Genomic DNA, 27,448 nt, shown 5'->3' on the forward strand with positions numbered 1-27,448 from the left:
CCTCCCAAAAATTTGGCTAGTATTCCATCACTCAGGCTGGGGGGTGAAATTTTATGCCCCTCAGACAGGTTTCGCAATTTGGGAGTCCTCTTGGACCCACAGCTGACCTTACAACATCATTTGTCGGCTGTGACCAGGGGGGCATTTGCCCAGGTTCGCCTGGTGCACCAATTGTGTCCCTACCTGAACCGGGAGGCACTCGCAACAGTCACTCATGCCCTCGTGACCTCAAGAGTGGACTACTGCAATGTGCTCTACATGGGGCAGCCCTTGAAGAGCATTCAGAGACTTCAGCTCGTCCAGAATGCAGCCGCGCGAGCGATTGTGGGCGCACCTCGGTACACCCACGTTACACCTATCCTCCACGAGCTGCACTGGTTACCGATTGGTCTCCGGATACACTTCAAGGTGCTAGTCGTCACTTATAAAGCCCTTTATGGTATTGGACCTTGGTACTTGAGAGACCACCTGCTGCCAATTACCTCCCAAAGACCCATTAGATCACACAGATTAGGCCTCCTCCAGGTTCCGTCTACTAGCCAATGTCATCTGGCCACTACCCGGGGGAGGGCCTTCTCTGTGGCGGCTCCGGCCCTTTGGAATGAGCTCCCCACAGAGATTCAGACCCTCACCTCTCTCCAGGCCTTCCGAAAAGCCGTTAAAACCTGGCTGTGTCGGCAGGCCTGGGGTCGATGAGTTCCCTTCCCCTCTCAAATCGTGTGGCTGTTGGTTGTTTTAAATGCCCTGTACTTTTTGTTGTAGTTTTTGTGTTTCCCTTCCCCTCCTTGAGTTTGTGCGCCGCCCTGAGTCCTGCCGGGAATAGGGCGGCATATAAATAAAATGAACCTTGAACCTTGAACCTGTAGTGGGGAGGGAATGGGATTTTGCAGTATCCTTCCCCTGGAGTGGGGACCAAATGGAGATTTTACAGTATCCTTCCTCTGCCATGCCAACCAAGCCACACCCGCAGAACCAGTATTAAAAAAAATTGAATCCCATCACTGAGGGGTTGGTCCGAATTCTTAAACCAGTAAATCCAGATTGTGGAATCTCTGTAAGACGGAACACAGTTCTTGGGTCATTCAACTGTGGTGGAAACCAGAAAGATTACACGAGTTACAGAACCTCTGCGCTTTGATCGACTTTTGTTCATGTGGCTTGCTCAAAATGTCAGATCCAGAAATATTACCTCCACATTTTCAAGTTTATTTAAAAACCTTTCGCTCTAAAGAGTTTCTTTTTTTATAGGCTCCGAGATTCATAATGAATTCCACCCTCGGCACCAATTTCTCCACTGCCCTGTGAAAATCACAGAATACAGAGCTCAGCTTGCCAGCTTCCATAAGTGCTGGGAAGATTTTTTTTTCCTCTTTCATTTTAATCCTGAGAGCTCTAGAATCAGTGTGCTAAAATAACACGGCAGTAATATGATTCTAATTGCGCAAGTATATCGGAGAATTTTTTAAATAATTCTCTTTGATTCCAGTCACCACGGCTGGGTTTCTACATACATAGAAATAGACCCAGGACCTAGACTGAATGCATCCAGACCTCAGAAATAGACTTGTTATAAATATGAATTAATCCATTGCATTGCCAGAGCAATTCCCTGGGAGGGCAAAAGACATACCCTTATAGCCGAAATACAAGGAACTCTTCCTTAGGCTGTAGTGTTCAAAGGCTGGGGAAAGGAAGAAAATCGGCTTGCATTGCTAAGTGGATGTTTACCGACCTGAAAGAATGGAATAGAATGGAGTGGAAGAATAGGATAGGACAGGATAGGATAGGATAGGAAAGGAAAGGAAAGGGGAATGGAATGGAATAGGGAAGGGAATGGAAGAATCAAGTGGAATGGAATGGAAAATAGAATGGAATGGGGAATGGGGAATGGAATAGGGAAGGGAAAGGAAGGGAAGGGAAGAATAGGAGAGGAGAATGGAATGGAAAATGGAATGGAATGGGGAATGAGTTACCAGCAGAGATCCAGACCCTTCCCACCCTTGCGGCCTTCCAAAAAGCCACTAAAACCTGGCTGTTCCGGCAGGCCTGGGGTTGCTGATTCAAATCAGATTCAACCCCCAATTAAACAGGATATATGTTGGGTTTTTAAACTGTTTGTTAATGTTTGTATTCTCCCCCTGTATGTTATTTTTATTTCATTCATATTTGTAAGCCGTCCTGAGTCCCCCTGGGATTGGGCAGTATATAAACCCATTAAATTACGAATTCCGAATGGAATAGGGAAGGGAAGGGAAGAATAGGAGAGGAGAGGAGAATGGAATGGAAAATGGAATGGAATGGGGAAGGGAATAGGGAAGGGAATAATAAAATGGAATGGAATGGAACTTCATATTCAGAAACCTCCGTATGTTATTTGTATGTTTGAAAGTGATTTTTGTGAGCTGGGCTAAAAAGTTTATTTATCTGGAGAATGACAAGTAAGACAACCGAAAACAGTTTACATCTGCAGTGAGATTTGTTTAGACAAAATGAGATGCTTTTGAATTCATCCTGCCAGAGACAGAGAAAATTGCCTAGGTGGCTGGTTGGTTAAAGATCTAATTCCTCATACAAAAAAAATGTGCACATATGCATTAAAAATAGAGGTAAAGGTTTTCCCAGTCATTTCCGATTCTACAGGCTGGTGCTCATTTCTGTTTCTTAGCCAAGGAAGCCAGCATTATCTGAAGATGTTTTCCGAGGTCATGTGGCCACTATAACTATATGCCGAGGCGCACGCAACAGGGTTACCTTCCCACAAGAGTGGTACCTATTTATCTACTCGCATTTGCATCCTTTTGAACTGGTGGGCAGGAGCTGAGGCAGGAACGGGAGTTCATCCCATTCTACTGAGCTTGGGTCTCGAACCTCCTATAACTGCTGAGCCAACACACCCAGAGGTGGTATTCAGCCGGTTCGGACCGGTTCGGACAAACTGATACCTCTGACGATCAGTTGGCCCCTCCCACCCACCACCCACCCTATTCTGTCTTTGATTTCCTGCTTTCTAGCTCATCTCAATCATGTGGCACAGCTGATTTCCCTCCCCCCCACCTGAGCTTCTAAATGCACCATTTTCAGCGCTGTGCAACGCGCTCACTCATTAAACAGGTTGTTAAACTGGCAGCATCCCCCCCACACTGATCCCACCCCTTGCATACATGCTGCATGACTTTAATTTCCCAATTAATCGTGTATCTTCCACTAGACCAAACGCATCACCCCATTTTTACGAGCGGAATGTTTAGAATGATATTGTAGAATCAACAGAACAGCCTGCTGGTCCGGCCAATATGCTAACAGAAACATATGCTGTAGTCAGAAAGATCAACATTACTCTTTTATGCGCACATGTCTGCTGCCTGACATGAAAATCCAGCATTGTGCATAATGCTTCTTGATGCATCAAATGATGTTCCTGTTAGTTTAAAACCTCATCATGAATGTTGCAGGAAGTGCATTTTGCTACTTAAAGGCTGGGACGCTAACTAGAAACGCTTTGAATTTCCAAATCCCTGACTGAAATTGGGGGGGAGGGGGAATCAAACTGAAAGACAGCTCAGCTTTGATCTGGCTCCCTTGACAGTTTTAACCATTTTGGCAAAGATGAAAGAACCACAGCTATTTGTCTTTGGGGTTTCTCTTTTTAGTCTTCTAGAAACTCTTACAGAGTGGCACATCTCCTTCTAGGTCAGATCTAGTCCATTTTCTATAACTTAGTAAACTGCAACTGTACTTGAGAGACCGCCTGCTGCCAATTACCTCCCAAAGACCCATTAGATCACACAGGGTTGGCCTCCTCCGGGTTCCGTCTACCAGCCAATGCCACCTGGCTACTACCCGGGGGAGGGCCTTCTCTGTGGCAACTCCGGCCCTCTGGAACGAACTTCCCACAGGGATTCGGACCCTCACCTCTCTCCAGGCCTTCCGAAAAGCTGTCAAAACCTGGCTTTGCTGCCAGGCCTGTGGTTGGTGAGTTCCCCTCCTCTCTCGACTTGTACGGTTGTGTGATTCTTGGTTATTTTAATTACTTGTATTCTGTTCTATGTTCCCCTTTTCCCCTTTTGAGTTATTCGCCGCCCTGAGTCCCTCCCGGGGAAAGGGCGGCATACAAATAATAAAATTCAATTCAATCCAATTAAAAAAAAAATTGCTTTCCAGATTCTAAATCCATCTGTCACAATCTGGTAATCCTCAAAAGGGTCGGAAGTGCCAAATCTCCAGAACTTTGGCTGAAAATGATGGCATTTGCAATCCCAGCATAAAACCAGGATAGGTTTCTTCTAAACATCTGTAAGTACAAACATGAACTTGGTTGTTTTTTGCTCCTCAGTTTAAATAATTTTTTAAAATGCGGTTTTGTTTTCATTTTTCATTTCAATTTGGACTATTAACAAAATCCCTGGGGAAATCTCAATGGAATTTGGACCACTAACCAATTCCCAAGGAAATTCTCAATGGAATTTGGACCACTAACCAATTCCCAAGGAAATTCTCAATGGAATTTGGACCACTAACCAATTCCCAAGGAAATTCCCAATGGAATTTGGACCACTAACCAATTCCCAAGGAAATTCTCAATCGAATTTGTACCACTAACCAATTCCCAAGGAAATTCTCAATGGAATTTGGACCATTAACCAATTCCCAAGGAAATTATCAATGGAATTTGGTCCACTGACTAATCAATTCCCAAGAAAATTCTCAATGGAATTTGGTCCACTACCCAATTCCCAAGGAAATTCTCAATGGAATTTGGACCACTACCCAATTCCCAAGGAAATTCTCAATGGAATTTGGACCATTAACCAATTCCCAAGGAAATTCTCAATGGAATTTGGTCCACTAACCAAATTCCCAAGGAAATTCTCAATGGAATTTGGTCCACTACCCAATTCCCAAGGAAATTCTCAATGGAATTTGGACCACTAACCAATTCCCAAGGAAATTCTCAATGGAATTTGGACCACTAACCAATTCCCAAGGAAATTATCAATGGAATTTGGTCCACTAATCAATTCCCAAGGAAATTCTCAATGGAATTTGGTCCACTACCCAATTCCCAAGGAAATTCTCAATGGAATTTGGACCATTAACCAATTCCCAAGGAAATTCTCAATGGAATTTGGTCCACTAACCAAATTCCCAAGGAAATTCTCAATGGAATTTGGTCCACTACCCAATTCCCAAGGAAATTCTCAATGGAATTTGGACCACTAACCAATTCCCAAGGAAATTCTCAATGGAATTTGGACCACTAACCAATTCCCAAGGAAATTATCAATGGAATTTGGTCCACTAATCAATTCCCAAGGAAATTCTCAATGGAATTTGGTCCACTACCCAATTCCCAAGGAAATTCTCAATGGAATTTGGACCATTAACCAATTCCCAAGGAAATTCTCAATGGAATTTGGTCCACTAACCAAATTCCCAAGGAAATTCTCAATGGAATTTGGTCCACTACCCAATTCCCAAGGAAATTCTCAATGGAATTTGGACCACTAACCAATTCCCAAGGAAATTCTCAATGGAATTTGGACCATTAACCAATTCCCAAGGAAATTCTCAATGGAATTTGGTCTACTACCCAATTCCCAAGAAAATTCTCAATGGAATTTGGACCACTAACCAAATTCCCAAGGAAATTCTCAAAGGAATTTGGACCACTAACCAATACCTAATGAAACTCTCACTGGAATTTGGACCACTAACCAATACCCAAGGAAATTCTCACTGGAATGTGGACCACTGACAAATTCCCAATGAAATCCTCAATGGAATTTGGACCATTGATAAATTAGTCATGAAAGTTCTCAATGGAAAAAGTGTTTCAATCTTCTATAAATCTTGCCAGTGCTGGGTCGAGATAGTAGGTCTGATTGGGCTAGGAAAGTGAGAGAAAGTATCCTTCCTTGACAATTGGTTAAAACTAGAGGGGGGGGAGGATGTATATATTCTAAACTGCTTCATTCAGACATAGATGCAGACCTCAGTCTAGTGGCTCCCCTCCTTACCACACAGGCCAGCATCTCCGAACCTGTGTACCTTCCCCTAAGAAACTACACCTAAAATTTTAAAGGGGCAATTAAGGCCTCCGATAGCTTGCACGTCAGCATAAACAGCTCTTAAGGGAGCAGGTGCAATGTCAAAAATTAATATGCTAGAAAAGAGCCTATAGAAATTCTGCACATTTCAGACTAAGGCTGTTGCTGTCAGCCCTGACAGCCATAAATCAAACCTCCCTCAAAGCATAAAACCAGTTTGTCAACAGCCGCTAGATCCGAAATGGCATCAGTTGTCTATTCTCCTGGAGGCAGGCTGCTCAAAACATTTATTACCTTGTGCAGCTGAAATCTGGCTTGCAAACACCCTCAAGTAGCTGAGGGGGGGTGGAAGGGAGGGAATAAAATCCAGTTGTTCCACTGAAGGTGCAGCAGACTTCAACCCACTGAAAACGGAGTAGTTCCTTATTGGATTATTCCTCCTAGGACAAGTTGGCTCCAATGCCTCCTACAGAATAGACACCCCGTCTCTCTCATGTACATCCACTCTCTCGTTTGCAAAAAAACCAGGACCTCAGGGAGGAGGCTGGGCTCCTGAATCCTGACCATCAAAACTCCATTCTCACATAACTCTGAGATGCAAATAATGTTGGGTGCAAATCTATGAAAAAGAACAATTGGTCACTAGAATAAGGGGCACAGCCCCACCACCCAGAGGTTCCAAGTAACTTAAAGGTAAAAGTTCCCACACACATGCGTGCTAGTCGTTCCTGGCTCTAGAGGGCAGTGCTCATCTCCATTTCTAAGCTGAAGTGCCAACGCTGTCCGAAGACGTCTCCATGATCATGTGACTGGCATGACTAAACCCCGAAGATGCACGTGACGCTGTGGCCTTCCCACCAAAAGTGGTTCCTATATTTCTACTTGCGTTTTTACGTCCTTTCAAACTGCTAAGTTGGCAGAAGCTGGGACAAGTCATGGGAGCTCACTCTGTTACGCGAAGCTAGGGTTTCAAACCGCTGAACTGCCGACCTTCTGATCGGCTTAGCCACTGAGCCACCACATCCCTCCAGATGACTTACCGGCACCCAAATTTTGCATCATTAAAACTCAGCAACAAAAGTGGTGCGATTTCAGGATATATTTCAAATTTGAGGAAGATGGGCTTTAAAGGGTAGGTATGTCAGGTGGGCCTGTTCCACCATCCTCCCTCCTGCCTTCCTTCCTTCCTACCTTCCTTCCTACTTTCCTTCCTTCCTTCCTCCCTATCTATCTACCTACCTTCCTACCTTCCTTCCTACTTTCCTTCCTTCCTTCCTCCCTACCTATCTACCTACCTTCCTTTCAACCTTCCTTCCTTCCTACCTCCCTACCTTCCTTTCAACCTTCCTTCCTTCCTACCTACCTACTTTTCCTCCCTCCTGCCTTCCTTCCTACCTTCCTTCCTTCCTACCTACCTTCTTACCTTCCTTCCTACCTATCTTCCCTCCCTCCTTCCTTCCTTCCTTCCTTCTTTTATGAAAAAATGTTGATGTAATGACTGTAAGGTGTTGTAGAAGGGAAAAAAATAATAAAAAAGAAAGTAATGAAAATTTATATTGCCGCCTACTTGTCCATGGCAACTCAAGGCAACTTACATGAGTATAAAAACATATCAAAAGAAAAATAATAAAAGAAAATATAAATCATAATAAAGTAGAATAATAAAATAATAGCCCCCCACCCTCAAATCCCAGCAACAACATATATTGATGCAATCCATTTAATGGGCTCCATCCTGCTCTGTGTTCTCCAGGCCCTTTGGCAGAACCAGGTCTTCAGCACCTTCTGGAAGACTACTAGAGTGGGGACCAATCTCATCTCTGGGGGAATGATGTTCCAGGAGAAGGAGCCACCATGGAGAAGTCCCTTCTTCTGGGTCCCACCAGGTGTGTCTCCCTAGGCATGGGACCCACAACCTTCCCTGCCTTCCCGCTCTAGTGGGTCAGGTAGATGTGACCGGCAAGAAACGGTCCCTCAGATAACCTTGTCCCAAGCCATGAAGGGCTTGAAAGGTGACCACCAGCAGAAATGCACCTAGAATTACCATACAAAACCAGCACAAAAAAACACACCATTATACCTCTTTCCCACAGTGACTGCGTCACCCAACCGTTTCATGCAGCCCTCCAGAGGTTTCTGAGGCTAAGTCAATCTTGCAGCCATTTAGCAGTTGCCTTCTCTTGGAGTATACATTAAGAAAGGCTTCAGGCTGAAACTCTTGAGAGCCACTGCCCGGGAAAACCATGACCAAGAAACGTGAATAAACAGCCTGATGTGGAAGACACGAACCCGCTAATCTTACACTGTCAACAGTATAGAAAGAAACATGAGTAAGCACTTGTTACAATATGCCTCAAGATACAGCTGTTGTCAAACTATCCCAGCTGTGCAGGACAGCTAGGAAGACATGAAAGGTGCTACACAGGTGAACACACACTATTATCTTCTGGACATGACTTGCACCAAATGTGTCTTCTTGCAGAATGGCTCTGCAGTTGTTGGAGAAAGAGCAAGATGCAGCTGCTTTAAAGAGCCACCAAGAGCTGAACACCCTATTGCATTCTGGAACATCTTCTTCCCTTGGAATGCAAAGTGCTGCATTTACCCAAAAACTAAAGTCCTGATTTTGACAGCCCCCAATCATCCGGGGGTGATGTCAGCACTCCTCCATTGAATAATTAGGAAAGAAAACCACGAGACTCCGTTGATAGAAATCAAGTGTACTTTTACTAATTATAAATGATTAGAAGCGTAGCAAAGCGAAGACTGATTATTTAGCCGGGAAAGCAAATGATATATAGAATAACCCATTCCCCTCCCCTTGGCATCCCAGTTACAGTCCAATCATAATTCTCCCAAGTGTCAGGTGTGAGATAACTTCGAAAGGCATCACCCAGATGGAATGTCGGTGCCATTGGCCTTGGTGGAAAACCTCCTCCGCATGCGCAGTAAGACAGGAAGCAGAAACTCCAGAATCATTCTCCAGCACAATTAGTATTCCCCTCCCAAATACCATGCCCCCCTCCCCGTTTCAATGGCAGCCAAAGCAGCAGCAAAGCAGAGGCTGATAGGTGAGCTGCTGGGGGATTTGCACTGGTTCAAGCGATCCTCTAGCTAGGATTCTGCCCAGTTCGGAAACCCCCAAATGCCACCCTTGGCTGGCCACGCCCACCATCCTGCTTCTCCCAGGAGTCTTCACACATCCCGTTCATTATGCCAGGTAAGTGCAAGGCTCATGTGGCTTAGGGAGGAAGGGAAACAGGCTTGCTGGAGGTTCCAGAAGTCCAGAAATCAGCCTGTTTCCAGCCTCCGGAGGGCCTCCGGAGCTCAGGGAGGACGTTTTCGCCCTCCCGAAGTCTCGAGAAAAGCCTCCGGAGCCTGGGGAGGTCAGAAAATTCCCCCTCCACTGCCGCGGTACAGAAGGCTGACTAGACCACGCCCACCATGGCCACACCCACCCAACAACGGGGCAGCGAACCCATTGCTGCAATTTTTGAAGCCAACCCCTGCATTCATCCTGTATCTCGGTTAGTCTTGGACACAATCACAAGATTGTTAATGATCTCCCCTGTCCCCCAAAAGTCATTTCAAGTAAGAGTGTTGATTTAAGCCCTCCCCCCTAAAAAAGAGGGAGAGGATGAAAGAAGTTTTATGAGGATGATTCCATCCAAATCACGTCCATTTTCCCGTTCCTCATTCGCATAACCTGCCACTTTTCAAACCGGAGGCTGGATTATATCCAAACTCTACCTGGTACCCCTTTCCCAAAAAAATATGATCTGGATTTTTAACATGCCACCCACCCCTGCGTCCCCTGCCCACCTCGACTTACCTTCAGCTTCTCAAACCGGTCACTCAGGGATGCCACTTGATGATCCCGGTGCCTCCCCACCAGTTTGCATAAGGCACAGATGAGCTGGTCATCAGCCACACAGTACATGTTCACCTTCTCATTCTCGTGCTCAAGGCACATCAGTCCCCGGAAGTGAGTGTCCGGCACAGGCTCCACCAACCGGTGGCTGGTGAATGGCTTCTTATTGGGGTGGGTGGCCCGCAGGCAGCGGTCACAGTAGGACACCTCGCAAGTAATGCAGGTCTTGATGGCGTCGCGGGGAGGGTCCTGCTCGCAGAACTGGCAAGCTATCCGGTCCACCACTGTCGACATGGTCGGGCTGCGGCGATAGGATCTCTGACAGTAGTTCTCGCTGGGGGAACTGGGCCCGCTCAAAGAGGCCTTCTGGAATCGGTCAATGATATTCTGCAAGGTCACATTCCGTTTAAGGCCTTCTAGGCCCCGATGGTTAAGAGAGATGACATGTCGGCAGGTGGGGCACTGGAAGGCAGTGATGGGCTCGAGGTTCTCGCCAGAGGAGCAGCTGGAAACCAAGATGCGGTGGGCGCAGCTGAAGCACAGGCTGTGGGCGCACGGCAGGAGGAGGGGGTCTTCGAACAACTCTAAGCAAATTGGGCAAGTCAGTTCCGACTCCAGTGTTTCCATCTTTAGTTAAAACAACCTGGCTTCAGTGTTAGAAACGAGGGACGCGGGTCAGTCATCTGCAAAAGAAAAGGGAGGCATGGAGAGAAAGGAACATGTTTAAAGCCAGGCATTTCCCACACAGTTCCCCAGAGAAGAGTTAGTCCAGAGCAGCGTTTGGACTTCTGCAACTTTCCTGAAATAGTTGGACGAGAGACTACTCCCAGAGTGCCTTCAAATCTGACCTTCTCTACCACCAAATCTAAGATTCCAAGTCTGATATGAGTTTATGGAAGAGTTGTTAACCTAATCTTACGAATCTTCTCCTCCGGTAACATTGTATTGCTAACTAGGGCATACAAAACCTTTGCTAGACCAATTCTCGAATACAGCTCGTCCGTCTGGAATCCACACTTTTTATCGGACAGTAGTACAATTAAGTGAGTCCAGAGGTATTTCACAAGAAGGGTACTCCACTCCTCTGCTCACAATAGAATACCCTACACCACAAGGCTTGAAATTTTGGGCTTGGACAACCTAAAACTATGCTGCCTATGGTTGGACTTAAGCGTAGTACATAAAATTATCCGCTACAACGTCCTTCCCGTCAATGACTACTTCAGCTTCAACCGCAGTAATACAAGAGCACACAACAGATACAAACTCAATGTAAACCGCTCCAAACTTGATTGCAGAAAAGACGACTTCAGCAACAGAGTGGTAAATGCCTGAAACGCTCTACCTAACTCTGTTGTTATATCCTCAAATCCCCATAACTTTAGCCTTAAATTGTCTACTATTGACCTCACCCCATTCCTAAGAGGTCTGTAAGGGGCATGCATAAGCGCACCATCGTCCCTACCATCCCTGTCCTACTGTCCCCATTTATTCGTGCCCATTTCATTCATACTTATATTGATTCATATACCTATTATCTTGTAAACAATTGACAAATCAAATAAATGAATAAAAATAAATATATCAGTCCACCAGCTACCTATCTGAACTTGGAATCAGCTAGATTTTCCCCACCTACTCAGGAACATGGGTGTCAAACTCTATTTCTTTGAGGGCCGCATCAGGGTTGTGTTTGACCTAGGAGGGCTGGAGTGGGCATGGCCAGCTCGATGTCATTAGTGTCGGGGGCACCTGTGGTGGCCCGAGTGTTCTGCCAGCGAAAATGGGCTCCCGAGCTCCGTTTTCTGCTGCGACGACTTCCTGCAACCCTTTGCCAGTGAAACGTGGCTCTGGAGGGCTGCCTACAGCCCTCCTGAGCTCCTTCTTCAGTGTCAGAGGCACCGTGGGCTGATCCTTCGCTGTTTCCAGGGTGGCTCTGCATCCCAGATTTAAGCACACCGTGGGCCAGATCCAGCCCCCAGGCCTTGAGTTTGACACCACTGCTCAAGAATCATCACCTCCCATTGGTCCAAGCACTAAAAGAGCATGTTATATTTACTCCTTTATATCATTGGTTTCTGTGGCCACCCATCTCAAGCAACGATTCTAGGCAGATTTCAGAACATCTACAGTTAAAAAACTGGAAAAAACATTTTGAAACAATAACAACAGTAGAAAGCATTAAAAACCACAGAGCGCATTAACACCTCTGTTTCCATGTTTCCATGTTCTGAATTGTACTCACTCACTTATTCATTCACTCTTATATTAGAGTTAAGGTTGTAACTCAGTGATGGATCGTAATTGCTCAAGTTCAATGTCTACCATAAAAAGAACCTGTTTGACCGTAACAAAGGTCTAACTAGTTTGTAAGCGTGCTTCAAACTGGGCCAAAACCCACAATTTGGACATGTGTTTATTCACAACTAGTATATAGCACTTGACCAGTGGTGGGTTTCAAAATTTTTTAGAACCTCTTCTGTAGATGTGGCCTGCTTTGTGGGAGTGGCTTGCTGGCCATGTGACCAGGTGGGAGTGGCTTGCAGCCATGTGACCAGGTGGGCGTGGCCAACTTGTAAAATGTGGTGAAACTCACTTAACAACGCTTTTACTTAGCAACCAAAATGTTGGCTATAGAAACTCTGGCATTTGAAGCACGCAAGTCTTAAAGCTGTCAAGTTACAAGACTCTTGCACCCCTAACCCTTTAGAAAAAAAACCCAGGGGTGTTCAAACTTGACAGCTTTAAGACTTGTGGACTTCAACTCCCAGAATTCCTCCTCTCGCTCTACATCTTGATGATGTGTGGACGGGCGGGGGGAGGGAGCTGGAACCAGTTCTAAACAGCACTGTAGATTTGTGGAACCTCTTCTATAGAAGAGGTTAGAACTGGCAGGAACCCACCCTTGCACTTGACATAGGATACAATGCATTGTCATCATGAAGGCCATTGTTCATTTCATCCTCCATAATTTGTCTGATCTTCAAAAGCATCCATAGCCCATCTCTATGTGTCATGTAGCAGACTTTACCATTGAACCATGCATTTAATGAAATAGTATTTCTTTTATCAATCCTAAACAGTCCCTCTTTTACTTTCTAACCATTTCTCCACACTACATATAATTTTGTACCCCTCCATCACACAAGGAACATGTTACACTGTTGATGAAAGGTAGCATTTCACATTTATTCCTTATGAAAGCTGATTGGAAGCATCTGATTCTTAATTTGTCGAGATGATCTGGAGAGGATTGTACAAACCTCAGGGCAGAAGGCCTCTTTGGAGAACCACATTCACAAATTTAAGTAAAATAATTATGGAAACTGTCAGAATGTGCACAGCTCTACTATGTGAGACAACCCAGGAGTAATAACAGCAAACATATGTTTGCAAGAAATAGTGGTTTTATCTACAAAGGAATATATACTATACATACATGCTCTATAGACAGAGGTCAAACAATCAGCAATTACAGCAGGGAAAAACACACTACACGAGAGAAATGCCCCAACAGGGCCTCTTATTATTATACAGGTTCTTAAAGGGATAACAGCCAAAAACTTTGCTGACTCATTCCCATCACTACATCAGTGCATCATTGCATCATCTTAGCAGCTGGTCAGCTCTTAAATCACTACCCTGATAGAAACTAAAGGTTATTCAACATTTCTATAGCCTCCCATCTCACGTAGTGATACTGGCGGGGTGCACACAATAAAGCAATCCAAATATATTAAAAACCCATTAAAATGCAACTAAAATAAGTTTAAAAGATTTTAAAATGACAAAAGAAAAATTACAGAGTGTGCATGGAGTCAACCTTCACATAAACATGGAGTCCTTGGTGTTTTCAGAGCTTGGTTGTTTTCTTACAGATGTTTCATTCCCGGCTAGGTAACATATTCAGCACTGAGGATGCTTCCTATTTGGGTCATGAAACATCTGCAAGTAAACAATCAGAGAACCAGTGACGTGCACTCAGGGGAGACAGGGGAGGCACAGCCTCACCACTGTCAATCATGAAAAGGAAAAAAAAATGGAAACAGGAAAAGGCGAGTGCTGAGGTTAGGCTAGCTAGCTGCTGCCACACCGTGAATGACTGCCTGTTTAAAAAAGCCTCTAAAAAAGCGCCCTCTACTATGAGGCAGGAGAACTGCATGCCTCATCTAGTCTGACTTTTTAGGCACTCGAGCAGAGTTAAGCGAGGGTTTAAAGCTTAAAAAATCCCGAGGTAGTTGAGGCACGCAATTCTCCTGCCTCATAGTAGAGGGCACATTTTTTTAGAGGCTTCAACTCTGTCATTCTGTTTAAAGTTGCAGCGTTGCGCTCTCTCTTCCTCCTCTCTTTCTCCGTTTCTGATGCCCCCCATCCCACGCTCCCTCTTTTCTTCAAATTTCCTTTTTTTTTCTATTTTCTTTAATAAATCCAATGCTCAGGCATTCTCTCCTCTCCCGCGACACCCCGCTGACTAAAGCACTTTCTTTCACCCACCTGAGCTCGCGGGAGCCCGCCTGAGCTCTGCCGCGAGCTCAGGCAGGCGAAAGAAAGTGCTTTAGTCAGTGGGGTGTCGGGGGAGAGGACTGCCTCACCAGCCATAAAGCTCACCGCACGTCACTGCAGAGAACACCAAGGACTCCAAAGTTCATTGCTGAGCTACAAAGATTCTCTTCTGTGGCATGATGGCACTATCTATCAAGTTCCAGTCTTCCATGGAATCTCCAGGCCCAATTGACAAACCCATGTTTCAAGAGCTTTTTTTTCCCCAAATATTTTTTTTTGTAACAAATTTTAAATTCTTTTTACAAACAAAATGTCGTCCGGGTTCCCCCCCCCCCTTTTACATTCTCTCTTCTTTTTCTTTTACATCACATTACCATTCCAATTTCAGCCCTATTATTTTCTTCCCATATTTCCATCTCAAGTTTAAATTTTTATTAACACAACCTTTTTCACCCTTTCAGAAAAATATACCCAATTTATAATTTCATTTTCCATTTGCTATTCTAATTTCTATCGGTAGATAGATAGATAGATAGATAGATAGATAGATAGATAGATAGATAGATAGATAGATAATAGATAGATAGATAGATAGATAGATAGATAGATAGATAGATAGATAGATAGATGATAGATAGATAAGTTTATTTATATGCCGCCCTTTTCCCTGGGGGGACTCAGGGCGGCTCACAACTTAAAAGGGGGGGGGGGGGAGGAAGACAAACTTTTAACATGTAAGACAATACATAATTAAAACACAACATTCATACCATTCGGGCGGGTTACAGTCTTAGCCCCAGGCCTGACGGGATAGCCAGATTCTGAGGGCTGTGCGGAAGGTCTGGAGGGTGGTGAGGGTACGAATCTCCACGGGGAGATCGTTCCATAGGGTCGGAGCTGCCACCGAGAAGGCTCTCCTCCGCGTAGTTGCCAGTCGGCATTGACCGGCAGATGGAACTCGGAGGAGGCCTAGTCGATGAGATCTAATAGGTCGCGTGGAGGTAATTGGCAGTAGCATATATCACCGAATTCAATTTTAATATAACAAGCATTTTACTTAATTGGTTATCCACAATTAACAGTGTTATTTTACTTAACTCTATATCATTAGCAGTATTAACATATTTCATTTTCTACTAATACATCTCTTCTTTTCCCTTCCTCCTTTCTTAACCATTTTCTCTTAACTCATCTGCTGAGCTTTTGGATGTTTCTTTTGTCATCAGTTTTCTGTTCGTCCTTCTATCCCCTACTCTTGAGTTCCTTCCCCCCCCCCCCATTTATATGTACTATATCTTTTCCCTATCATTCTTCCATGGAATCTCCAGGCCCAGCTGACAAAACCATATTTTAAGAGCTTTCATGGAAGGACAACAGTGTCGCAGCCAGCTTCAGCTCAGGAGGAAGGCCATTTAAGTATGTTTTTAAAACCAAGCCTTGATTTTCTCAAGAGATGTTGGGGTTCTCAATCCACCCTCTTTCAAACAAGACCAAACACGTCATAAGATTTTACACTCTGATAAGCATTCAACTCTTACATGTTCATTGAGAGTCTACAAGTGCTATCAGGGGAATTATGCACGCTGCTCCATTGTTACTGTCCTCTAGTTTACATAGCAATCTGCGGAAGCTTTCAGTGATGGTACAGTGGAGGATTTAAAGCAGCGGTTCTCAACCTGTGGGTCGGGACCCCTTTGGGGGGTCGAACGACCCTTTCATAGGGGTCGCCTAAGACCATCGGAAAACACATATTTTTGATGGTCTTAGGAACCGAGACACCAATTTGATGGTTGGGGGTCACCACAACATGAGGAACTGTATTAAAGGGTCGCGGCATTGGGAAGGTTGAGAACCACTGATCTAAAAAACAAGGAAGCAAATGCTAATTTCTATCTAGACGTTGATGAGTTACATTACTCCTGGAACTTATTCCAAAACAGAGCTAACACTAAGTTTATCATCATCATCTCCTTTTAATAACCCCATAATCCCTTGCAGGGTGGAGTCCGGACAACTGAATGGAGCTGAATGTTTACTGGCCAGATGCCTTTCCTGTTGCCAATGAGGAGTTTTGTTCAGCAGATATATTCTCATTGTGCCCAGAGAGAGAGAACTATCTGCCTCTATCTAGGATCAAACTCACAGCCTCCTGATTGTGAGGCGAGCACTCCACCTCTAGACCACCGCACCACTCAGCTTATACCAGAGGTGGGTTCCTACCGGTTCGGGCCGGTTTGGCCAAGTAGGTAGGAACTCGGCTGGACACACCCCCGAACTGGTTCTATCAGCAGCACCGTAGGCACCACCATCTTGTTTTTTGTTTCTGCGCATGCACAGAAGCAATTTTTCACTACTGCGCATGTGCGTGCAGTGCTCATCAAGCGCGCATGGGCCCAAAGCATGTCCCTGAGCAAACTGGCAGCAATAGAAGCCAGAACCCACCCCTGGCTTACACTAAGTTTATGCTGAAAGTAAACCTATACTTTTTTTTTATTAGCAGATTTTTTAAATTATTTTTCCCTTCTACAACACCTTACAGTCATTACATCAACATTGTTATGTCATAATACCTGTACATGTATATAATATTTCGCTTCTATATTTACACACCTTTATACACAGTTCTATATATATTTATATATATTGTTTTTTTGGCTTAATTAATTTTATTCTTGTTTTGCAGCCATTTGTACCAATTGTTCCAAATTTCATAATATTCCGACTCTTCTTTATCTTTTAATTTCAGTGTTAATTTGTCCATCTCTGCACAATCCAAAGATTTTTTTATCACTAATTCATCCGAGGGGGTATTATTTTGTTTACCGGATTGGGCAAATGCTATAAAAAGTATAAAACAAACCTATACTTTTTACTTATAAGGAGACTTCACTGCCAGCTAAGACCTTATCAGCAAAGAGTTATGAGTTATTTCTAAATCCCTTTCCAATTTTAGGATGAATTTCAGTCTTAGTTTGAGTAGTGGCTGGTTGTTTTTTTTAACAGCAGACAGCCTTCCCTACTACAGAAGAGAAGCTTGCTAGTTCCTACCAAATTTTATTTTCTTAATAATTTCTCCTCAAAAGGATGAGCCTTCCCCATTTCAGTTCCCCTTGTTTTGAGTTAACACATCTAATGATGCTTTAAATCAAGAGGGGACAACTCTTTCCTGTCTTATACCTAGTTTCTAGAAGGTGACACAGGAGGCTGTGAGTTCGATTCTAGGCAGAGGCAGATATTTCTCTCTCTGGGCACATCGAGAATATATCTGCTGAACAAAACTCCGCATTGGTGACAGGAAGGGCATCTGGCCAGTAAAATAGTCAGTTGTCCAGACTCCACACACACACACACACACACACACCAAGGGATTATAGCTTCATTAAAAGGAGATGTATACCCTGTTTCTAGAAAGCATGCAAAAGCTCATACATACAGTAAGGATGCAGAAGTATGCTCCAAGTTTGGCAGATTTTAATTGAATTCCATTTGAATTAAGTAGCAGAAGTTGGCAATAGAGTTGCTAATCCTGTAGTTAATTATTCTTCCCTATTCAGTGCTGGTGGCAGCTTTCAAGAAGCAGCTGGCAAGGCTACAAGTTGAGCATCCGAGGCAGTATTGGCCCTTTTGTTACATGTTTTATCCCGCCTTTATTATTTTTTATAAATAACTCAAGGTGATGATTAAATCCAATATTCCTTCCTCTTCCTATTTGCCCCACAACAGCCCTGTGAGGCAGGTTGGGCTGAGAGAGAAGGACTGGGCCAGAGTCACCCAGCTGGCTTTCATGCACAAGGCGGGACTAGAATTCACAGTCTCCTAGTGATTGGTCCAGAGTCATTCAACTGGCTTTCATGCACAAGGCAGGACTAGAATTCACAGTCTCTTAGTGATTGGCCCAGAGTCACCCAGCTGGCTTTCATGCACAAGGCAGGACTAGAATTCACTAGTGATTCACCCAGAGTCACTCAACTGGCTTTCATGGACAAGGCGGGACTAGAATTCACAGTCTCTTAGTGATTGGCCCAGAGTCACTCAACTGGCTTTCATGCACAAGGCGGGACTAGAATTCACAGTCTCTTAGTGATTGGCCCAGAGTCATTCAATTGGCTTTCATGCACAAGGCGGGACTAGAATTCACAGTCTCCTAGTGATTGGCCCAGAGTCATTCAACTGGCTTTCATGCACAAGGCAGGACTAGAATTCACTAGTGATTCGCCCAGAGTCACTCAACTGGCTTTCATGGACAAGGCGGGACTAGAATTCACAGTCTCTTAGTGATTGGCCCAGAGTCACTCAACTGGCTTTCATGGACAAGGCGGGACTAGAATTCACAGTCTCTTAGTGATTGGCCCAGAGTCATTCAACTGGTTTTCATGCACAAGGCAGGACTAGAATTCACTAGTGATTGGCCCAGAGTCACTCAACTGGCTTTCATGGACAAGGCGGGACTAGAATTCACAGTCTCTTAGTGATTGGCCCAGAGTCATTCAACTGGCTCTCATGCACAAGGCGGGACTAGAATTCACAGTCTCTTAGTGATTACCGCAAAAATCACCCAGCCAGCTTTCCAATTGACCCTCATTGCGATGTGATGTAAAGTGCCTTAATAGCCAAAGCTTTATGGTGGCCATGCTTTCAATTCTAATAAACCTCTGGATCCTAAAGTGAGATGTTTGTGCTGAGCTGTGCTCTCTGTTCAACTGTTATTAAGTGCAGCTCTGCTCATGATTTGGTCTTCCCCCTAACAATGCCTAATGCGGGACTAGAATTCCCATTCTCCTAGCTCCGTGATGGCGAACCTATGGCACGCATGCCTGAAGTGGCACATGGAGGCACGGCGTCTGGCACGTGTTGCATCACCCCTTCCTCTTCTGGGTTTCTGTGCGCATGCACGCATCACAATCAGCCTTCGTGCGTGCGGCCGTGCCAGGAACCGGAAGTGCTGGTCTTCCATTTTCCGGCGTGATCATCTGCACCAGCCAGCTGATCATTCCATGCACAGGTATGCGCACACCGGAAAAAGGAAGTGCATTTTCCAGCATGCACATGTCCCCTGGACGGCTCCCGTTCTGGGTTGCAGCCCCGCACTCTTTTTTTGGCACTTGGTGCCGAAAAGGTTCACCATCACTGTCCTAGCTTCACGTCGGATGCCTTAATCCAGTGGTTCCCAAACTTGGCAACTTTAAGACTTGTGGACTTAACTCCCAGAATTTTCCAGCCAGCTGGAGTTGAAGTCCACAAGTCTTAAAGTTGCCAAGTTTGGGAACCACTGCCTTAATCACTTGACCCGACCGGCACTTTTTTTTTCATTATTAAAAGTTTTAAAGAGTTTTACAATTATATACCTTCCCTCCCTTGCCCCCCCCAACCCCACATCCCTCCCCTACAACCTCCCAGAGCAAATACAGGGTATAAACATTTAGCAACCATACACTAAAATAAACTAACTAACTAACTTTAGCATCATCCCTCGCTTGCACCCTTTTGAAGGCTAACTTTAGATAAGTTGTGACATTCCTTGCTCATTCATTCATAAGCTATCTGGAGTTTCTTAGTCGCATATTTATTTTGAATGTAATCAGTCCATCTTCTCCATTCCAGCTTGTATTTCTCATCTGAATGTTCCTTAGGATATGCTGATATTTTAGCCATCTCTGCTAAATTTGTTACTTTTAACATCCATTCTTGAATTGTAGGCAATTCTTCCTACTGCGCCACCAACAGTCTTGCTGCCGTTGTTAAGTTCAGAATCAAATTAGTCTCTATAACTGTACAGTCTGTAATTATACCTAACAAGAATAACTGGCCGGCACTTTTTGATCTGGTTTAATCCTGCTGCCTTTGCCCATACCCGTCACGCTTTCTCCAAGCTGGCCCCTACAGGGGAGTTGGCTCAGGACATCCATCATCCGTAGCCAGATTGGGAAAGGTTGAAGGACGGAGAGAAGGACCCTTCCCACAGCCGTCCAGGGGAAATGAATAAGGAGTGGGGAGACTTTTCTTTCTGAAATGTGCAAGTCCAATTTTATCCCTGCGCCAGCCGATCACAAGAGTCTTAAGTTAATGGGTGCCAGCCCTCGGCACTTAATGGGACGTTGTTCTCGGCCCCATCAAAGGGCTACCCAGCCAGGCAAACAATAAAACAGAGACTGTCCAAGGCCATCGATCGATAAAAGCGTAATACAGAACGTCTTCAAATTTGTCACTGCGAGGCAGGAGGATTCAGGGCGGTGAACGAAGCCTTCAGTTGAGGAAGGAAACCGACAGCTCAGCAAAACCTGAGACAGCGAGTTCAATTCTTCCATGGTGCCATTTCTGCAGAAGCCAACAATGAGGTGGGGGGGGGGATTGGACTAGATGACCTACAAGTTCCCTTCCAACTCTGTTAATCCGTAAGACTTAATCTGTCAAATAAAACCCAACCATCTTACAAGAGCTCATAACTTTGTTTGCATAAGTAGGTGGGGAAAGAGGCAGAACAAACAAGGATGCCCAAACAGGATATTGGCTTGTCACGTGTTTTAGGAGGCAAAACAACACAAATACTAGCTTAAAGGGGAGTTTCAGGTTACCTAACCGCTAAGCTTAGTTGACTTAACTTCAAATCCTGATGGCACCATTTGGCCCCGGTTTTTTTCCCACTTGTGTCACCAATTAGAAGAGAACAGCCCTCTTCTCTTTGAGTAAGGGGTAATGCCTGATTTAACTCTCATCTCTTTATTTGCCCAGGCCATCAAAGCTTGAAACCAGCTGCCAGGAAAGCATCAGACAGTATTGCAAACAATCTAACCAAATGGCCTGAACAACCCCTGTTGTTAAGCTTGCTAATCTACAGGATCAAGGGCCCAACTGTTGACAAATGTAAACAAGGGCTTGGGAAAATGCAAACAAGGGCATCAACAACCACAAAGGCTGGGAAGAATTTGTGTTGTGCTTGTTTCTGGGCAGCTATGAAGCAGATCCGTGGTGGCGCAGTGGTTAAAATGCAGTATCGCAGGTTAATTCTGAAGATTGACGACTGCCTGCCGGGAGTTTGGCAATTTGATTCTCACCAGGCTCAAGGTTGACTCAGCCTTCCATCCTTGCTCGGTGGCTAAAAGCAGGACCCAGATTGTTGGGGGCAAGATGCTGGCTCTGTAAATCGCTTAGAGCGGGCTGAATTAGTACATAAGTCTAAGTGCTATTGCTGTTAGGAGCCCTGGTGGTGCAGTGGTTAGAATGCAGTATTGCAGGCTGACTCTGCTCATTGCCAGCAGTTCGATCCTGAGCAGCGCAAGGTTGACTCGGCCTTCCAGCCTTTCAAAAAGTGATAAGTCACTTTCTGTAGTGCCATTGTAACTTTCAGTCACTAAGCAAACTATTGTAAGTTAAAGACTACCTATACTAGAGTGAGCAGAGCCAACAATTTTAGTTAATTGGAAGGGGGAGATATTTAAATGTCCAAAGGCGATCTTGTAAACTTCTGCAATTTATTTTGAGAAGAAGGACTAGCGGAGACATGACAGAAGTGTTCCAAAATCTCAGGGGCTGCCATAAAGAAGAGGGAGGAAAGCAAATTCTCCAAAACACCTGAAGGAAGGACAAGAAGCAATGGGTGGAAACTTATCAAGGAGAGATGCAACCTAGAACTAAGCAGAAATTTCCTGACAGTGGGAACCATAAACCAGCAGAACAACTTGCCTCCAGAAGATATGAATCCTCCAACACTGGAAGTTTTTAAGATGATGTTGGATAACCATTTGTCTGAAATGGCTTAGCAATAGCACTTATTCATTCCTCTCTGTAACACGCACGCACAAACGTACCCACATTGTAACTGTTTTAGGTTCTTAAATGTTCTTAATGTTCAGAAATAGACATCCATTCTTTCTCTGCATAGCTTCAGCTCCATATTTTGTCCCCTTCCCTAATTATAGCAATAGCACTTAGACTTATATACCGCTGCTTTGCAGCCCTCTCTAAGCCGTTTACAGAGTCAGCATTTTGCCCCCAAACAATCTGGGTCCTCATTTTATCCATCTCAGAAGGATGGCAGGCTGAGTCAACCTTGAGACTGGTGAGATTCGAACTGCCAAATTGCAGGCAACCAGCAGTCAGCAGAATTAGCCTGCAATACTACATTCTAATCATTGTGCCATCACAGCTCTTATTAGTCTTGGGAGGGAGGGAGGGAGGGAGGGAGAGAGGAAGAGCAATAGCATTTAGACTTATATACCACTTCACAGTGCTTTTACAGCTCTCTCTAAGCGGTTTACAGAGTCAGCCTATTGCCCCCAACAATCTGGGTCCTCATTTTACCCACCTCGGAAGGATGGGAGGCTGAGTCAACCTTGAGCTGGTGAGACCCAGATTGCCAGACTGCTGGCAGCCAGCAGGCAGCAGAAGTAGCCTGCAGTACTGCATTCTAACCACTATGTCACCATGGCTCTTAATGGGGTTTCCTGCTTAAGCAGGGGGTTGGACTAGAAGATCTCCAAGGTCCCTTCCAACTCTATTATTCTATAATTCCGTAATTTTTCCTTTCGCAAATACGTTTTTTCCCCTTTTTCAAATACATAGCAAATACGGACTGCATTCAGTTAATAGGAGAAGCTGGGGTTAAAACCAGAAATGCTTTCCTTTTAATAAAGGGTGGATACAGCAGTTCAAGAGCAATTAGTTAAGATCAATAGTTTGCTTATTTTGAGTATTCACGTCCCGCTCTTTGAAGGAAGCAGAATAATTCTGCCAAGGCAGCTTACAGGCATTACAAAAAAAAGCTAAACTAAAACATCTTGTTCCAGTAAAACTGGAACACTAAAACAGCAGTCTAAAAAAACCCATCACATAGCTCAACACGTTCATACAAAAAACAATTTGAATGATTAGAAAGGCGGGGGGGGCAGGGAGGGGGGGAAGAACAATGTAAACCTCGCTGCCATATAAACTACTAAAATAATCAAAAGCACCCTGAGCGATCTCAACCGCAAGCTGCATGAGAGAGAAAAATGGGATTTTCAACTCCGGTTTTAAAAATAATGCAAAGGGGAAGAATTCCTTGCAAAGGGGGAGCCGCAGATGAGAAGGTTCTTTCTTTAATCTTCTCCAATATAATGGATTTTGAAATCAAGTCTATAAATATCATTTCAGAGGCTAAGAGCTGGGCAGAGTGACATAGGGGCTGCTTCAAATAATTCAGATCTTTTTCCCTAGATATTTAAATGCCAAATGTAGCTATAACGTAATAATAATCTACCAGAGTTCACCTGCATTTTAAATTTTATTTGCTAAGAACGAAGTAGAGAGCCGACTAGTATTGTGATTAAGGAATCAGGATAGAAAACGGGAGACTGGGAGTTATAGTCCTGCTTTAGGCATAAAACCAGCTGGGTGAGTGACTTTGAGGAAAAAAGCAAACCACTTCTGGGAAACCTTGCTAAGAAAACTACAGGGACTTGTCCAGTCTGAGAATCAAGCACAGTTGAAAGGGGGGGAGGAGGCAGAGGAGGAGGAAGAGGCTAAGAAGAGGAGGGAGAGAGGAGGAGGAGGAGGAGGAGGAGGAGGAGGAGGAGGAGGAAAGAGTAGTAGTAGAAAGGAGGAGGAGGGAAAAGGAAGAGGAGGAGAAAGAGGGGGGGAGAAGGAGAAGAAGAGGAGGAGGAAAGAAATAGTAGTAGGGAGGAGGGAGGAGGAGCAGGAGGAGAAGAAAGAGGAGGAGAAAGAGGAAGAGGAGGGAGGAGGAGGGGGAGGAAAGAAGTAGTAGTAGAAAGGAGGAGGGAAGAGGAGGAGAAGGAGAAAAAAGAGGAGCGGGAGGAGGAGGGGGAGGAGGAGGAGCAGGAAAGTAGTAGTAGTAGTAGTAGTAGTAGTAGTAGTAGTAGTAGAAGAAGAAGAAGAAGAAGAAGAAGAAGAAGAAGAAGAAGAAGAAGAAGAAGAAGAAGAAGAAGAAAGGAGGAAGAAGGGACGAGGAGCAGGAGGGGAAAGAAGAGGAAGAAGGGGAAGGGGGAGGAGGATAGAAGTAGTAGTAGGAAGGAGGAGGTAGAAGGAGGAGGAGGAGGAGGAGAAGGAGAAGGAGAAGGAGAAGGAAGAGGAGGAGAAGGGGAAGGAGAAGAAGGAGAGGGATATGGGAGGAGGAGGAGAGGGAGGAGGAGAAGAAGGAGGAGGAGAAGAAGGAGGAGGAAAGAAGAAGGAGAAAGTAGAGGAGAAAAAGAAAGGGGGGAGGAGAGGGAGAGGGGAGGAGGAGGAGGAGAAACCAAGCCTGCCAAGTCTTATGCGCCCCATTAGTCCTGGAAAGGCTTCTCAAAACTCCAGCAGTTGAGCAAGGACAGGGAAGCAGGGCACGCCAAAGGATAGCTATAGGGCAGGTATCCTAGCAAAGGGGCTGTGCCCCACGTAGAAAGCAGCACAGGGCGTGCTTTTATTCCGAGCTCTCTTTGATGCTGACTTTGATGTCTGCCATGGATGCCGCGTGCAGAATAGCTGATTAGATTAAAATCTGCTCTGTTGACAGTAATTAATTCCCTGTATATCAAAATGATAAAATATTTAACAAGTCTTACAAGGCTGGGACATGTGCAAGACACACCAGAAATCAACCACGGCAGAAACCTGATGAGGGGAAAGTGTCTTAAAGTTACAGCAGAGGAATTGGAGGAGGAGAGAAGAAGATGGGAAACTTGGAGATGGGTGGACATCAACTCCCAGAATTCCCCAGCCTGCATGGCGGGCCAGGGAACTCTGGGAATTGAAGTCCACATGCCTTAACGTTGCCAAGGTTGAGAACCACTATTCTAAAATATACTATCGTTCCAGAGGTGGTATTCTGCCAGTTCTGACAGGTTCTGGAGAACCAGTAGCAGAAATTTGGAGTACTTCGGAGAACTGGCAAATAGGCTGGCCGCACCCCCACTGCCTCCCAGCCTCCCAGCTGATCTTCTTTTGTTGACCTGCACAGGAGAACGGAGCTGGAAAGCAGGTTAGTGGGGTGGGGAGGACATGGGGATTTTACAGTATCCTTCCCTTGCCATGCCCACAAAGCCACACCCACAAAGCCATACCCACAAAGCCACATCCACAAAGCCACGGCGACAGAACTGGTAGTAAAATCCCACCACTGTATCATTCTCTTATGATGTTTATAGGTCTATTCACTTACAAGCACAATTTTTGTGCCTATCTCGTCAATGCACACTTATTGCTTTGGAGACTTGCCGTAACAAGATAGTTGTGTTCCAGCTTGCCTGTTGATTGGGGAAGTGCAGTGTATTCCGATTTGAGTTCCAAAACAGAGATAAATTACTCCTACATTTCTGTGGCAACCTAAGCAGCGGGTTCAACAATGAGTCACATAGGACTGCAAGAGGAACAGCAGGCGGAGCTGGAGGGCGGAGTTAAACAGGTCATCAGTTTAGAATCCTTGCATTGCCACAAAAGCCCCTCTTGAATTCTATTCACCTTTACCTAGCGAAAATTTAGCGCTGACCGTTACTTGATTAGATTCTTGTGTATAGGCTGCAATAATGAATCTTCTGTGCTTGAACTTCATTACTTGCCTCCAGAAGTAGGGGATGCTCCATCACTGGAGGTTTTTAAGAAATTATTGTTTGTCTGACATGGTGTAGGGTCTTCTGCCCGAGCGGGAGTTTGGACTAGAAGACCTCCAAGGTCCCTTCCAACTCTATAATTCTGACATTATTGCAACTCAGGTGCAAGACTCCTTCCCCAGATCGTTGGGGGCAAGAGGCTGACTCTGTAAACCACTTAGAGAGGGCTGTAAAGCACTGTGAAGCGGTATATAAGTCTAAGTACAATTGCTATTTTCCTTCCCTCCTTCCCTCCCTCCCTCCCTCCCTCCCTCTCAGTGGTTAGAATGCAATATTGCAGATTAATTCTGCCCACTGCCAGCAGTTCTACTCTCACCGGCTCAAGGTTGACTCCACCTTCCATCTTTCCAAGATTGGTAAAATGAGGACCCACATTGTTGGGGGCCATAGGCTGACTCTGTAAACCACTTAGAGAGGGCTGTAAAGCACTGTAAAGTGCTATATATGTCTAAGTCCTATTGCTATTTTTCTTCCTTCCTTCCTTCCTTCCTTCCTTCCTTCCTTCCTTCCTTCCTTCCTTCCTTCCTTCCCTCCCTCCCTCCCTCCCTCCCTCTCAGTGGTTAGAATGCAGTATTGCAGGCTAATTCTGCCCCCTGCCAGCAGTTCGACTCTCACTGGCTTAAAGTTGACTCAACATTCCATCTTTCTAAGGTTGATAAAATGAGGACCCAGAGTGGTGGGGACCATATGCTGACTTTGTAAACCGTTTAGAGAGTGCTGTAAAGCATTGCAAAGCCGTATATAAGTATAAGTGCTATTGCTACCCACATATAAAAGCTGGCCTCCTCCATTCATTAGGTCACCATTTAAATCCTTGGCATCTGCAGCAAAGGCTGAAAAAACCTCCTTAAAAGGCCGGTGTATCTCAGATAGCGTAAAATGATGGAGCAAGAGTTGGGCTTGATAAAAGACAACTTTCAGTGTCTTAAAGTATTACTGTAGTTCACAGGTGGAACTCTGCTATTCTGAACTTAACATATGGTTCTTTGTGCCTGAAAATGACATTTCAAAGTAAAGGTAAAGGTTCCCCTTGCACATAGGTGCTAGTTGTTCTCGACTCTAGAGGGCAGCCCTCACCTCCGTTTCAAAGCCAAAGAGCCAGCTCTGTCTGAAGACATCTCCGTGGTCCTGTGGGCGGCATGACTGAATGCCGAAGATGCACGGAACGCTGTTACCTTCCCACCAAAGGTGGTCCCTATTTTTCTACTTGAATTTTTTGCATGCTTTCGAACTGCTAGGTTGGCAGAAGCCGGGACAAGTAACAGGAGCTCATTCCGTTACGCAGCGCTAGGGATTTGAACCGCCAATCTGCCGACCTTTCTGATCCACAAGCTCAGCATCTTAGCCATTGAGCCACCACATCCCTACTCTTCAAAGTAGGCATCCCCAAAATGTCCTAGTTTGGTGCCCCCGGATAGTAGTTGACCCAGTCCAGGATTTCTGAATCTCCC

At 44.9% G+C, this 27,448-nt stretch overlaps 1 protein-coding gene across 1 annotated transcript in view; it reads right to left on the reverse strand.

The window, feature by feature from the left end:
• Positions 1–27,448, reverse strand: part of MID2 (midline 2) — a 229,851-nt gene that overhangs the window by 167,494 nt on the left and 34,909 nt on the right. The window contains exon 2 of the mRNA XM_032228641.1: positions 9,880–10,601. Coding sequence (XP_032084532.1) covers positions 9,880–10,545 — 666 coding nt within the window. The 5' untranslated portion in view covers positions 10,546–10,601. The remainder of the gene's footprint in view (positions 1–9,879; positions 10,602–27,448) is intronic.

This window comes from Thamnophis elegans, chromosome 12, assembly GCF_009769535.1.
Source record: "Thamnophis elegans isolate rThaEle1 chromosome 12, rThaEle1.pri, whole genome shotgun sequence".
NCBI lineage: Eukaryota > Metazoa > Chordata > Lepidosauria > Squamata > Colubridae > Thamnophis > Thamnophis elegans.